Source organism: Tursiops truncatus, chromosome 11 (assembly GCF_011762595.2).
Source record: "Tursiops truncatus isolate mTurTru1 chromosome 11, mTurTru1.mat.Y, whole genome shotgun sequence".
NCBI lineage: Eukaryota > Metazoa > Chordata > Mammalia > Artiodactyla > Delphinidae > Tursiops > Tursiops truncatus.
Genome location: NC_047044.1, coordinates 93401069 through 93417455, shown reverse-complemented (window position 1 = coordinate 93417455; position 16387 = coordinate 93401069). Strand labels below are relative to the sequence as shown.

General features: G+C 38.5%; 1 protein-coding gene across 5 annotated transcripts in view; it reads right to left on the bottom strand.

The window, feature by feature from the left end:
- Positions 1-7515: 7515 nt before the first annotated feature.
- LRP6 (LDL receptor related protein 6) overlaps positions 7516-16387 on the bottom strand; it is a 172552-nt gene continuing 163680 nt past the window's right edge. For 3 of the 5 annotated variants that reach the window (XM_073789033.1, XM_033867028.2, XM_033867029.2), the window contains 4 exons: positions 13994-14224; positions 12217-12353; positions 11462-11559; positions 7516-8066 (listed from right to left, as the gene is read on the bottom strand). In XM_073789033.1, the coding sequence (XP_073645134.1) occupies positions 7769-8066; positions 11462-11559; positions 12217-12353; positions 13994-14224 (764 nt within the window). In that variant the 3' untranslated portion in view covers positions 7516-7768. The remainder of the gene's footprint in view (positions 8067-11461; positions 11560-12216; positions 12354-13993; positions 14225-16387) is intronic. The other 2 variants (XM_073789032.1, XM_073789034.1) reach the window with 1 other exon arrangement.

Here is a 16387-nt window from a genome sequence, read left to right as displayed (position 1 = left end):
AAGATCCCATGTGCCGCGGAGCAACTAAGCCCATGCGCCACAACTACTGAGCCTGCACTCTAGAGCCAGCGAGCCACAACTACTGAGCCTGTGAGCCACAACTACTGAGCCTGCGCTCTAGAGCCAGTGACCCACAACTACTGACGTCCACGTGCCTACAGCCCATGCTCCTCAGCAACAGAAGCCACCATAATGAGAAGCCCGCGCACTGCCAACGAAGAGTAGCCCCCGCTCGCCGAAAGTAGAGAAAGCCTGTGCAAAGCAACGAAGACCCAACACAGCCAAAAATAAAAAATAAATAAAATAAATGAAAACAAACAAACAGAAAAAACAACAAGGTCCTACTGTATAGCACATAGAACTATATTCAATATCCTATGATAAACCATAATGGAAAAGAATACTAAAAAAAAAGAATATAATCACTTTGCTGTACAGCAGACATTAACACAACACTGTAAATCAACCATACTTCAATTTTAAAATATACTGATTAAGGAAAAAAAAAAAAACCACTTGGTTTCCATTTAACCACCTGATGTTTGAACTCAACTACTGCCTAATAAAAAAGCAGCTTCCTCTCTTCCTATCAAACAGTAAACTCAGACTAAAGCAGGGATCCGGTAGTTTTGAGCTCTCAATGGTTTTTCCATCCACCCTTCTGAGTTCTTAGATGAGACTCTTACAGTAAAAGACAGATTTATAAGGGGGGGAAAAAAAGACCAGAAGTTTATTAACATGTATACCTTAGGTATACATAGGAGATACCCAGAGAAAAATGAGTAACTCCTTAAGGTGGTTTAGAATTCAGGCTTAAATACCATTTTAACAGGGAAAGGGGAGAGAGGACGTAGGTCTCTTAAGGGATTATTAGGAAAGATGAATAGGCCTTTAAGAAATACATAGGAGATATGATAGTTTGTGACAAAGTTTGTTTGGCCAACGTGTCCACTTCTAGTCTCCTATCCCATGACGTCAATCTTCCCTGGTTGATAAAACTCTCGGGGAAGGGATTTATGATTCATGACAATTGTGTTGCTTTCAGATGATCTGTCTTTAGGCAGATAAGGGGAATTCAGAGACAGCTTTTCTCTGCATAAGCTGGTTTTTAAGTGCCTACAGATCAAAATAATCAAGATGCCAAAGCGGCATATTTTGCAGTGGTATATTCTGCTACCCTTCAATATCATATCATATTGGGCTCTGCACCAGGAAAAGCAAGTTCATTTTTAAAGATAATTTGGAGGAGGAGAAGGGGGTGGCTCAGAGGCCACATCAGGACTCCTTCTAGGAGTTTATAAAAACAAGAGCAGGGCTTCCTTGGTGGTGCAGTGGTTGAGAATCCGCCTGCCGATGCAGGGGACACGGGTTTGTGCCCCGGTCCGGGAAGATCCCACATGCTGCGGATTGGCTGGGCCCGTGAGCCATGGCCACTGAGCCTGCGCGTCTGGAGCCTGTGCTCCGCAACGGGAGAGGCCACAACAGTGAGAGGCCCGCGTACCGCAAAAACAACAACAACAAAAAAAGAGCAATCAGAAGCACAAATTGTGAAACTGAGCCGGACCCTGTGGGGCCCTCCTGAGCACAAAAGCCCTCCTATCTCCTGTTTCTTGTTTGTAGAAAAAGGCTTTAGTCTCCTAAGCCTTCCCAGAGTTCCTACTAATTAGGGAAGAGAGGGAATTCAGAAACAAAAGAAAAGCAGTTAAGCAAGAAAAGCAATGATAATAGTTCAGTGGTAAAACAGAATCCTAGTTCCTTCTCAAGGGATATACCTAACAACCTGATGCATACCTTTGAGCTGTTCTGTAGAAACTAAGATTCCCAGCCCCCCAACCCAAGTAGAGAATGGTGACTGCATGCTACCCACAAGCATGTAGAACCCAGACTGGCTAGAACCACAAGGTTAATGATAAAGACTCCTGAAACACCACTCTGTTACCTTACCACCAACCAATCAGAAGAAAGTCAAGCACCTTGCAGCTCTTACCCCAAATGCTGCCTTTAAAAAAACTTTCTCCTGAAAGCTATCAGGGAGTTTGGGTCTTTTGAGCACAACTGCCCATTCTTCTTGCTTGGCACCCTGCAAATAAATGCTGTACTTTCCTTCACCACAACCCGGTATCAGTAGATTGGCTTTGCTGTGCAGTGGGTAAGCAGACCCAACTTTTCCTTATTCTGTTCCCAATCACAGGTATTGTCAGCATTGCACTAAGCAACAGCCGTTCTCAAACCTCTCTTCCAAAGTTGTATTTTATTTGAAATGCAAACAATAAAGGTGGGTTTCGTTGTGTCTGAAACACGACATTCATATATCATAGCAAAGCACAATCAACTGTTTTAATTTCTTGCTGAAGAAATGACACTTGTATTTTCCACTGTTTTATTATAAAAATCAACATTTCATTTGTTACAACTCAACTTATTGTAATAATCAAAAAGGGGATTTATACAAGGTATTTTTATACAGTTTAAAATTAAAGCACTTATTTTACAAAAAGGGGGAAGTGAATAGTGGACAAGGGCTGACCAAATGTTGGTCATTAAAATATAAATACATCCTTGCAAAGCACCATCGTACCAAAGTCCATGAACAAGAAACACCAGCTGACTTTAAGACAATGACGAAGATTAAAGCTTAAGAAAAAATTTAAAAACACAGAGGATAAAACATCTGAAAGCAGCACCAGATCCTTCACTTGCAAATAAGGCTAGTCCAGCTTAAGCATCTCAGTATCCTCTTTACTCTTATTATAATAAAATGTCCTCAACGAAGCCCAGATACTTAATTTCATGTAATGTTAGGTTTAATCAGACTTTCTTTGCTTTATTTTCTTTTTAATATTCAATATTTAGGCATTGATATTTAGAGAGACATATACATAGAGACCTCTCTATCTATATTTATCTATATCCCTGCCCTTATATTTGATTAAAAATTTTTTTTTAATGATTAAAAAAACTTCTTTCTTTTAAAAAAAGAATGGACAGTTAAGCAAAAGCACATTGTATAATTCTTTGGTGTTAACTACTGGGCAAACCCTAAGTAATGGGAAATCTAAAAGTTAGTTAGGGCTATATTCCACTTCTGAGTACAAGATATCATTTAGTTTATAATTCTACCTGTAAAGTCATGATGATTTTTTTCAGCAATAACTTAAGAATGGTTTAAGAATGCCTTATGAAAAAAAACACCAAAACCAAAAAACCAGTAAAGTTTACCTTGACTGAAGAAGGGTGAAGTCAGTAATTTCATTCTAAATCATCTAGATTAACCGAAGAATCTACCTCCCTCTCCGCTCAGGTATAGGCTTAGTTTAACAAAAGGCAGAATCCAATCAAACAAATATCCTGAGTATATGGTTCACAATTTAAAAAATCTTTTAAAATTATAACAGTAAAATGCTATGCTTTAGGGTCCAAAGTCCTTTAAAAGTTTGAGAATTTGAAAAGCTAAATTTTGAGCCTATTGTGAAATGATGCAATCCCAGGAGTCAGAAACCAACCATATGCTACTAGTACTTTGTAAAATCATCTGTTATTTCTCTTGGTTCATTTTAGGTTTGGGATAAGGAAAGGGGTACCAAATAAAATTAAATTTCTTGAGTTTAAGAATTCTGAGCACATGTTTTAAACAATGCTTGATTATGAACTTCTTTAAGACTCAGTCCATGTCTACACTCAGTGTACAGTCTCATTTACTGATGCTCAAACATTTGTCAGCCATCTGATAATCACATACTCATACCCACACTCCAGACATACTATTCATGTCATTATTCAGAATGAAGTACTGCGCTTATTAAAAGTTTGACGTACTTGGGGGGCGTGAAAAGGCCAAGATTTTTGCTCCTGAATCTTGTTAGATGTGTAATGGCCATAGCCAGCACGCTGCTTTTATGGCACGCAAATCAATGAAGTGGCCAGCTTCCCCCTGCAAGAGATACAGCAATTTTAAAAACTGCACTTTTGGGCTTCCCTGGTGGCGCAGGGGTTGAGAGTCCGCCTGCCGAAGTCGTGCCCCGGTCCGGGAGGATCCCACATGCCGCGGAGCGGCTGGGCCCGTGAGCCACGGCCGCTGAGCCTGCGCATCTGGAGCCTGTGCTCCGCAACGGGAGAGGCCACAACAGTGAGAGGCCCGCGTACCACAAAAACAAAAACTACACTTTTAACAATCTAGTCGAGGCACAGGACTTGACAGAGAAACAATAGCAGCAGACCTCTCACAGAGCCAGGCTTGCTTAAGGCAAGCCTTTCTTTTGTACCAAAAGTAAACAGGCTCTGTACTATGATTACTGCTATCAGGTCACATAAATATACACAGTTCATTAACGGATTAAGTCACAGTTACTAACCCTACATGAAGTGTTCTTCATTAATGAGCTTTTACAGCAAAACAAAAAAATTTTCCCTCCAAACTAACTGCTACCTAATAAGGATGGTGGCGATTTTTATACCTTAACAATGTCTTAACATCAAATGAGTTGGTTGTATACAAATGATTGACTTTGGAGTATTTTTAAATGATGAAAACATACAATCCTCAATCATCTTAAAATTTTACTGCTCAAAAGCCCCCACCCCCAATTACTGGCCTATATTAGATGAAAATGTACTGTAAAGACTTCATTTCTAAATACATATCAACCCTTTAGAATAGTTGTTCTCAAACTTATTGAAGGGTCAGATAAGCTCTTGGTGGTATATCACAAAGTATTTTTATATTAAAATTAAAATAATGATAATTTTCTGCTAAACATATAATATCTCATGATATGCTAGTTAGAAGAGTTATAGCAAGTGTCAGAGGCATAACAAAATTTCCTGAAAGAAAAATTAATATTGAGAAATTCTATGCCTTAACTGTTTTTTGCATTGTGAATATGCCATTATCTGATATAAGCAACAAAATCCTTTGGGCCACTGTTCAGAAAACCAGGGCTCTGCAGAAGCCAAGTTCAAGATTATAAAAGCTCAGAATTATAAAAGACCACTTCAGTGAAGAATAGCTTACTACAGGGCACAGAAAGCATGCTATGCTGAAGTTCAATTCTCAGATAATTTTAATGACATCAGTAAGTGGGCGTACTTCACGTCATACAATCACAATGAATACTTTTGCATTTAAGGAATATAAAGAAATTTTATTCATTGCCCCCCAGCATGGATGATTCTAGCAATACTCCAAATTCAAAACACTTTTTCCCTTTTTCCCCTGATTTGTGCTCTCATATATTAATTTTTTATTTTCCAATTAAAGACCTTGTGTTTAATAATCAAGATAGTCTACTTTTAAGCTTAACTGTCCATATAATCTGAGGGTCAATAAATCTTTCCTGAATTTTGACAATCCTCTCGTTTGAAAGGTACTCCCCAAAATGTTAAGCATCCATCTCAAATACCAAGAAAGAGGATTTTGAGATTAAGCTGAACTGCCTTCAAATAATTTCAAACAAATTGGCACACAAATTAGTATTTTGCAAGAAGAGGCCATTGCCATCGCAGTACAAGCACTTGAACTGAGATATAACAAGGCAATATTCTTCTTAGTTCATTATAGTGCAAGTTTCCACATGGGAAGCCCACCAGATAAAGATGCACATTAAAAAATGTAAACATATAGAATTCTCAAATTCTAAGTGATACCCAGTTATTGCTAACCTTTCCATCTTCATTTGAGCATCAAGCGCCCTTGTGTGTCACAGAACGCAACTTCAATGTCCATTTTGTTAGAACTTGAGCACTCTGTTCCATCAACAGGAAGAGTTAACACTCGTCTGACTGAAATGCAAGATACTAATGGATTACCATTTATTTATACGCAAAATCAAGTGCACCTGATTCATATAAGGTACTCCCAATAATCTAAGCATTACTCTGAAACTGTGTTTTTTTCTCTTTAAAAAGATTACTTAGGTATATTTTTAAATTGCTTAAACAGTTAGTTCACCTCTATCAAAATTCTGAATCCCTTCTTCCACTGTTTTCTCTTCAGTCCTGAAATCCAGAGAGGCCTCAACAAAACAGAATTAAAAAAAAAAAAAAATCATTCGATAACAACTGACCAACATCTGTTAAGGTAAAAATACATTAGTTTAAAAACACATTCAACTTTAGCAGAGAAATTCTGGAAACATGTAAAAAGCAGGAAACCAACTTCTGGCAAGGTGGCAGAGCAGTGCTAGAATCATTCCACAGGTCAGCCCTGATAGCTGAAGATGAAGCAGCCCCAGTACCACACAGGTCAGGCAGATTACATAAGAGCCTTCCAATATTCCCCTCCACCCAAGTTCTGACAGCTGAGAAGTTAACAGTTTGCCTTCTCATGTAATCCATATTGTTAAATTTGTTAAATCGTCTTAATCCATCATGGAATAAGAGAGAAGACACATAAAAAATATATGAGGTGATTATAAGAATAATTCATGGATAATTTGAAAACAATCTAACATTCACATTAGGTAACAGAAAGATATTAAACTCATGTCACACGTTAGAAGAGGTATGTATGTAGAGATCATTCTGAGAAAAATTGGCCTAAAGAACATGAAAATGTCACCAACAGTTAATAAAGGGAAAACCCAACGATAACAAAAAAATTCTCTTTTTAAATAGATTGTCTCTAACCGGAACATATTTAAATGGTTTACTAGGAAAGATACATATAAAAATGATTTCATATTGTGATATTATATGCTGAAAGTACTGCAAGGATATATGATTAATTTACAACAAAAACTTAATGGTTAAATTTGTAACTCTTAAACATTTTCTATATGTGTTGTACAAAGACATTTTAATGAGCATTAAAACAATCTTGGAAGTAAAGAGGAGCAATAACATGTCTAACCTTTGATCATTATGCGAACACAGCAGTCCAAATGAAGAGCTAAGCTGACTGGGGTATGGAGCTAGTAGAAATATTAAAATGAAACCTTAATTAGAAAATTCCATTTTATCAATCCTCAGATAAAAAACTGTGAATAAATTATGGTATTTTGGCAAAATACCCTACAATACTGCTAGGGGAGGAAGCAAGGTGAAAACATCCAGGGAAAAAAATTAATATATGACAGAGGGGTGAGTTTTAAGGTAGGGATAGAAGACTTGCACAACAAACGGCCCCATAGCATCTTACCAGACAGCTGATCTCTCCCACAACAGCAGCACCCCAAATGGATTTTTATAAATATCTATTTTCCTCGATAAAACTGTTGGATTCCTAGAGAAAACAAAGCCCTTTATCCAAAGTTAGTATTAATTCTTTTTTTTCCTTTTATTTCTTAAATCTGCTGGCCTTCAAATGTTAGTTAACATGAAGGCCATTTGGCTACTTCCAAGTATCTATAGTTTGCTGCTCTGAGATGGACTTTAATTTTTTTTCTTCTTTTTTTTTTTTTGGTATCAATAAAGCCCAGACATTCCTGGTCAGTGATGCCTTTATTATTCCTGTTTCCTTTGTACTCAGTCACTTCACTGGGTTTAAGGCATGCTTTGTGTATTTAGTTTGCAAAAATAAAACTTTTAGTACAAATTTATTTTTTATACAAATTTTTATGGCACAAGCAGCAAATGTGCTGTTTTAAGAAAATATATAAATATCTTTTCCTTCTGTACAAATATCTCCAGTATGCCCTAACCCATTTATAATTTTTATCTGTACATGGTCTGCCTCACCCTTCTCGAAGAGCTCCCTCCCCCCCTCCAGATCTCAACCGATTTCGTGTTTACACTTTCGTGTGGGAGGCAGTCAGAGGAGGAGGGCCCCTCCTCAGGAGGAGTCTGTACAGGGAGAGGGCGGCGGTGGGTAGAGGTGATGAGAGTAGCTCCTCTCTGTGTATGGAGAAGGTGGGCAGCTTTCATAGTTCTCTTCTGCAGACAAGTACTGGCTTCGGGGCGTGGGAGGCGGAGGCACAGGCTCTGAGTCATAGTTCAAGTCACTAGTGTAGCCCTTGGCTGTGGCCACTGAGGTCATTATTCTCCGGCTGGGAGCGTAGTCACTGTCACAAACATCTGTGCTGCAGGGTGTGGTGGGCGGTGCAAAGTGCCGGTAACTGTGCGGCCTGTAGCTGGCATAGGGAGAAAATCAGGAGAGGCTGAGTCAGGCTTCTGGAGAGGTGGTTTTCTCTATCAGAATACAGAGGTATTAAACGCAAACCTCACCTGCAAGACGATAAGCTACTACAATTTAAGGCTGAACCAACCAAGAGGCAGTTTTCCATGGCAGATTGGAGGAGGAAGATAGCATGTGTTTCATATTTGTAGATAAAATGTGATTAGAGGCAATTAAAATTGGATAGAATGGGAATGCAGAGGTGAACCCATTCTAGCCTCTGGGTGTGCGCTTGTATCTTTAAGTTACCCTGTATCATAGAATAAAAAAGAACTATTCGAAGTTGTATTTAATGGTCATCTTTGGAAAATCAGTTATACATTTTGGATTTAGTCTATAGAGTGGACCTCACCAACTTCTGCCTCTCCATGATCTGTGAGAAGAATGGGTCTTTATTATCTTACATTACTCAAACATGTTAGCATTCTCTCAATACTCCTTAAACGATCTATGATTTACCTGATGAATAATTTAATGATATCTAAAGACTTCACTCTCTCTTTACAACTCAAATACTGTACAAGCCAGGCTGAATTTTGGTAGACAGCCTAAGGAGCTTATCTATCCCATTATTATTACTATCAGCAAAGGAAAATTGCTGTGGTTTGGGGGAAGGAGTGTTGATTCCCTGTATGTAGACAAGCATATTGTCATAAGAGTGGCTCTAACTGAACATCAAAATGATAAATTCCAGGTATCCATACAGGACCAGTGAATTTTCTAATACGTATTTCAGAGTCCTAATTTATTTTTTACACCTTTTAAGCTACCTTTTCAAGTAATCTATAGCTGTTAAGTCAAGTTTGTAGCGTGGCTAACTAAAGAAAAAGGCACTGGAAAGAGAGAAATATACTAGTGAAAATAAGAGCTGACAAATTGCTGGCTTTTCTATCATTTCTACTTCTATCTATGACTTCTTATACCATTCATAGTCTAAGTATAGTAAAGCTGATCTTATTTCATATTTATCTCAATCAAGATTTATTTATATGCTTTCCCATCAGACAAAATGACTGCAAGAGTAGGGCAAGAGCAAGTGTAAAACTGAAGGAACGATTTATAAAATACCTAGCGATACAGAGTGCCAGATAACACCTCAGGATAAAAGCCATGTGAGGCAAGCCCTCAGTGGTATGAAAAGAAATGGCTGCAAAAGACCACAAGTTACATGACCTGCCAAGCAGGTTCTCAAGCATTTTTACTACCAGTACTGACATGATGTCATAGTATTTTTTAGGTCTTATCTTTCTGTCCAATCAGGTGGCGAGCCTTGGAGAAATTTCTTGGCTCTACATTTAAAAGGCCCAAATTCCATTTTCATGGGAGAAAAAAAAAAAAAAGAGGAGAGAACGAAAGGAAACAGAATTAACAAAATTCTTTTAAGTTTCACAAACTTTAAGTTAGACAAAAATTTCAACAAATGATGAAAAGTTTCACTCTGAAGAAATAAATTGGGCTTGAGATGTGGGAAATGGTTAAATAAGAATGGCTTTTTAGAACAAACCTGTGGTAGGGAAAGCAACATTTACAATAAAACATAAAAACAATCAGTTCAGAGCCAAGCCTATCTTATCCATAAACTGAATGAGAATTGTGAATGAGATACTATAAATAATTTCCACTTGCTTTCTACACATCTATGAAGTTATATATCAGGGCAATCTGACTGGAATGCTAGAAAACACCTGATCTCGAAGATAATAGGCACTTGAGGGATGCCAATAAACACTGGGCACTAAGTGAAGAGAGAGTATAAGTTTTTGACTTTCTGCTGGCCTCTCGAATAAGACGAAAGATGACTTAACTTGCTCATCCCTATGCTCTACGGCCTCACGAATCAGCACAAAGGCATAATCCTCCCATTTCTGGCTTACAAATACATTTCAGTTATTTTAGTGAGTCATGATTTATTCCATGCAACTATATGAGAAACTTTTCATTCCAGATTGTAATAACATATGTAAGCAAGAGGTGAACTTAAGCTTCTCTCAACTCTTCTCAAATTCTGTTCCCTTAATACTCCTGCTGTTTTAGAGTTCTCGTAACGCTCCCAACCTTAGTTTTATCCCAATATTCCACTGAAGACTATCAATCAAACCTAACCTCAGCAGTAACCTTTTTGCAATCAAGTCACTTTGTGGGGTAACTTCCTTAGAATACTGCCAAAGCCTGGGGGCTCTACCTTAATACTTTAAAAGACAGCATTTTTGACTCTCTTTAAAAAATGTATAGTGCCCTGAAGACCCGAACAGACATTTTTCCAAAGAGGAAATGCAGATGGCCAACAGGCACATGAGAAGATGCTTGACACTGCTATCATCAGCAAAATGCAAATCAAAACCACAATGAGGTATCACTTCACACCTGTCAGAAGGGCTATCATCAGAAAGAACACTAATAACAAATGTTGGCAGGACGTAGAGAAAAGGGAACCCTTGTATACTGTTAGTGGGAATGCAAATTGATGCAGCCACTGCGGAAAACAGTATGGAGGTTTCTCAAAAAACTAAAATAGAACTATCATATGACCCAGCAATTCCACTCCTGGGTATGTATCTGAAAAAATGGAAACACTAATTTGAAAAGATATGTGCACCCCAATGTTCCCAGCAGCATTATTACAATTGCCAAGATATGGAAGCAACCTAAGTGTCCATCAACACATGAATGGATAAAGATGTGGTACACACACACACACACACACACACACACACACACACACACACACACAAAATGGAATACTATTCAGCCATAAAAAAGACATTTTGCCATTTGCAGTAACATGGATGGACTTGGAGGGTATTGAGTTAAGTGAAATAAGTCAGACAGAGAAAGACAAATACTGTACCATATCAATTATATGTGGAATTTAAAAAATACAACAAACTAGTGAATATAACAAAAAAGAAGCAGGCCCACAGATACAGAGAACAAACTAGTGGTTACTACTGGGGAGACAGAAGTGGGGAGGGGCAATTTAGGGGCAGGGGAATAAGAGGTATAATATTTTAGGTATAAAATAAGCTACAAGGATATATTGTACAATACAGGGAACAGCCAATATTTTATAATAACTATAAATGGAGTATAACCCCTAAAAATTGTGAGTCACTATACTGTACACCTGTAACTTATATAGTATTGTACATCAACTATACTTCAATTTTAAAACTGTATAATGCCCCAAAAGAAAAGGATTTGTGGTAGGGGCAATATCAGCATTGCCAAGATAAGATGCCTGTTCTCTCTTGGTGACCATCATCTATTCATTCAGGGCTACAGCAAACTCACAACTAGAATACTTGCTTCTAATAAATACTTTGATTTATGCTGGAGGAGGATGTGTATTACCTGTAGGACCTATGAGTGGAAGGACTGTTTGAAGAATAACCAAATTCCATAGTGTAATGTGATCGCTCTGTGGCCGGGGATGGCGGAGGGTTCAAAATCTAAAAGGAAAAATAATCAAATTATTGAAATAAGAATAGTCTATTCCAGACAAGAGACTATTAGCCTTTTTTCAACTTCTTTTTCTTCATCTCTGTTCCTATTACTTTCCATTACACTAGTAGCACAATCCTGTTTCAAAGAACTGACCTAAAATAGTACTTCAGGACTGTGGCTCTCCACCCCCCAGGACACAATTTCATTATGGCTGGATAGCACAAGGTGATGAGAAGGAAATCTGTAATCTACAAGTCACTGGTTTAAGTGCAGCACAACTGGGTTCTGAGTTTTTAAAATTATAAATGTTTAGAGAAAAATTACTGACTTAGGAGAAATACCAGGTGTGCTTCTCCTCTTGGGAGGTCATGGAATGAAGGTCCTTAGCCTCTCAGGAGGTACTATTCAATAGTTCTACTTTTACCCAGTATATGAAATTAATGTCAGTGTTTTCAAATATGCTGGTTGCTACACAGTAAACTTAAGGAAAGATTTCTAAGTGCTCACGTGATGGTAAATCCTTTGAGCCTTATATACCTAAATTCTATACTAAAAAACTTTTTATATTACCATCACTGAGTACCCACATTTAAATAAGTTAAAAATCTAAGATCCTGTTTATCTTAGTATTCAAAGTGAACAAAGGAAAACAGACTGCTTACTGCAGGGAAGTAAGTGCCTTTGGTGCTTGAAGAACTACTTGACGATGCTCCTGTGACATGAGCTCGGTCATAAGGGGGTCCACTGCTTCCCCCCATGATACTGAGGGAGCTTATCATTGATTTACCTCGAGACATTCCTAAAATGAAGGAGGATAATACTGAAGTTGAATAAGATCTATAAAAATGCATGAAATAATTTTATTCAGTACTAAAATTACAGATACCAATAGTCAAATAGTTTGGCTTTAAAACAATTTATGCCCTCTTTTCCCAATAACAATTGAAAACACTTAATGGAAAAGAGAAACAAATGTTCCCTAGAAGTGGACACTTCCACTGAGAGCTGGCCTAGAACAAGGCCAAGAATAGCTCCCAGCCCTTCCTCTTCCCCAGAATGGAAGCAGAGCTCTTCAAACTGAGAGGTTTTCAACCTCTTAGAGGATCTGAGAAAGAAAGAACTGTGGAGAGTGCAGGCTGCAAAGCAGGGCAGACTAAGTAACAGATCTGCTCAAAAGAAAACTAAACCCATTTTTAAGGGCATAAATTCACTGTATGGAAGATTATTGCTTTATCTACTGGATGCAAATGTTGTTGGAGTCACAACTACAATGCTAAAGAAAAAATTCCATTTTTTCAAAGTGACTTCCCAAATTCCACTAACAAAGTTGGGTATGGTAACAAGGAATCATTAACAGTTTTTAAAATCACATGTTTCCTTAGAGTTAACATCCAGAATAAGTTCTTATTTTCACAGGGCTCTTGGCCTGGTATCTCTTTCTCCGTATTCATCACAAGAAAGGCTTCCTTTCACTGAGGGTACCAAAATGCACTGAAAAGAAAGCTGGGGCTTCCCTGGTGGTGCAGTGGTTGAGAATCCGCCTGCCAATGCAGAGGACACGGGTTCGAGCCCTGGTCCGGGAGGATCCCACATGCCGCGGAGCAGATAGGCCTGTGCGTCACAGCTACTGAGCCTGTGCTCTGGAGTCCGCAAGCCACAACTACTGAAGCCCGCGCACCTAAAGCCCGTGCTCCACAGCGGGAGAGGCCACCGCAATGAGAAGCCCGCGCACAGGAACGAAGAGTGGCCCCTGCTCGCCACAACTAGAGAAAGCCCACTCGCAGCAACAAAGACCCAACGAAGCCAAAAATAAATAAATAAATTTATTTAAAAAAAAGAAAAGAAAGCTGTACGTCCCTAGAGCAATATGGTCTCTCTCAAGTATAGAACATCTGGCAACTTGGCTATGTTTGAACAAAACCTACTCCCACTGTCATCACCTAAGTTAGGAGAAAACATAAGATGATATATACCTCCCTGCTATCACTCAGGTATTTCTAAATCTCTGTTTGCTGAAAAGGAATCTTCATCCATTTTTTGGCCTCCTTTAATTCCTGGGCTCAGTAGTACTGAGGTCTCTTGGTAGTGAACCTAAAGAATTGTGGTTCATGACTCTTTTCACCAAATGACCAGCTGATTCATTTTCAGTAGAGCACATCCAGAAACGCAGTATATGCAGTAAATGTATTATATATAAATGCTTGTATGTACATATATTTGCTTTATATCCTTTGGCAATTTCTACCAAACCATACCTAAGGACTTCTGTGTAAAGAGAAGGTGCTAAAAGTAAAAGAGAACATTTGTTCTTATAATTGTTTAAACCCAAAGCGGTCTACGCTGACATAGACTGTAGGCAGTATTCTGTTTCCATAATGGAAATGTGGCAATCTTGCCAGGACCCAAGACCTGATTCTCAATGGATCAGTCTCAGCTCACCTGGAAGGGATCCTGACAAAGAGCTTGGGTGTGGCACATAACCAAGGGGCACAGAAGCTGGTCCATGAACTACATAGTCATTAGTCATGGTTTCCCCATCGCCCTTCATACGTGGACACAACATCCTCTGGCAAATAAAGTATATGGTTCCAGACACAAAAATGGTAACAATTACTCCAATAACTGAACCAACTGTATTGGTGGCCTGTGGTGCTGGCTCCTCAGTTGGATCTAAAATGGGAATACAGTACAATTATATAATGGAAAAACAACTGTAGGTCCAAAATAGTAATTAAAAAGAGGCTTGCAAGCAGAATGTGAGGCTAATGAAGACAACTCATAAACACTTTTCTCTTTTATGAATACATATACATCATGCCCCATGGATATATACATAAATGTCACTGTTAGGAATCAAAACGAATTATCCTTAAGTGAAAACAGACATAGAATACATTGGGAAGTATAATTGTAAATCAATAACAAAAATGTTAATTATAGATTTAAACACCATTAAGAAGCTTAAAACCACATATATAGATAAAATCTATCCTAGTTCATTCTGTATATCATAAAAATCAATAAGGTTACTTTGGAATTTCAGAGAAAATTTTAGGGTCAGAAGGGATGGACCTGGAAAAGTCATCAAATGTTTTACCTGGAATGGTAAGGAAGCCAAAATCAGCTCTGAGCTTGATTTTAGGTCTGAAAAGTGACATTTAGGCCTGGTGAAGAGAAAGTAGAAGCTACAGATGAGCATTAGCTCTCAGGCCCAACATACTGCTGCCTTAAGGGGGGGTCTAGTTGCCTGAGGGCAAGGAATATAAGGTCTCTGATACGTGAGTACCCGAGGACTCAGAAAGGAAAGCCAGAGCATGAGATGCCCATGGCATCTATATTCATGGAATCCCTGATCTATCTGATCTGAGAAGCAGAGGGCATCAATATTAGAGGTAGAGGGAAATAGCAAAAGGGCTCATCAGATTCAGAGCATTACTCTTCTATTCAGAAGGAAAATCCTTCCATTTTGAAGTCAGACTATATTTCGCAATTGCAGATCCTTTAAACACCTTCCTTCTGCTTCATCTTGCCTCAAAAGCACCCATCCACATAGCTAACTCACCCTATGATTAAATCCAAGAAATGAGAGAAAACATCACTACGTTACATAATATGTAGGGGCTGCCAGTCCCATATTATCACCTATGGACTCTGAGGCAGACTCCTTAGTCCTTGTGAGCAACAGCCCATCTTTCTCATTCTTTTTCAGCGCACTGGCATTCCTTTCTAATGCCAACCTTCAAGAAAGAACAGTTTACACTCACCATCTCCAATTCTTAGTCTCTGGGTCACATCTTAACTCACTGAAATTAGACTTCTGTCCTCACTACCACAATGAAACTCGTCTGAGAAGGTCAAAGTTCTCCTATTTGCCATAGTCAATAAACTCTTCTTCTCACTAACATTTCTACACATTCGATATTGCTGACTCCTGTTTTCTTCTCAAAAATTCCTGATCCTTCCAGGATACCGCGCTCTCAGTTTTACCATCTGATTATTTGTTCTGTTTCCTCTTGCTGGCTTCATTCTCTTCTGTCTGCCTCAAGTGCAGGTGCTTCCCCAGAGTTCTGTCTACCACCTGCTATTTCCCTCCGCTGCTTACTCTCCCTAGGAGATTTCGTCTACTGCCTCAGCTGTAATTAATGTTAATAAACTAAAAAGCCCATCTCTCTCTCTTGAGCTACAGACCCATATAGTTAACTTTCTGAATAGCTACAATAGGATACCCAACGGGCAACTTCAATGCAACATAATCCCAACTGAACTCATAGTCACCATCATTTGTCAATGTTTCCTAGACTCCAGGGTAAGGTAGATCATAAATAAATGATGGCACCTGTAGCAAATTAAAGGAATTTAAATTAAATTTAAAACAAAAATAAACTAATTAAAAATCTACATCAGCTAAACATGACATCCACAGTCAAGATACAAAATGATACTTGGGTTCTTAGTCTCTGACATATATTCTGGTTTATGACTCCAGTCACTCAATGAGGTAACCTGTGAGTCAACCTAGACTTATCAACTCTAAGTGGTTACCAAACCCTTTTTATTCTATTTCTGGAATAACTTTGAAATCTATCCCCTCCCTCCTTTCCACCACCACCGCTCCCCTTGATTTAGACCTCCACCGTCTTCTGCTGGAACTACAATAGCCTCCAAAGCATTTTAAAATTATAGGCTGCAAGTCATTAGATGGTAAAAACTTAGTGGGTTGAAAGCAGCATTTTGAAACAGAAAACTTCAGAATGCATTCCACACAATATAGGTAAATACTGTTGTATGACACTTTCATTTGTGTGTACTCACATCTTTGTATTCCTCTTGATG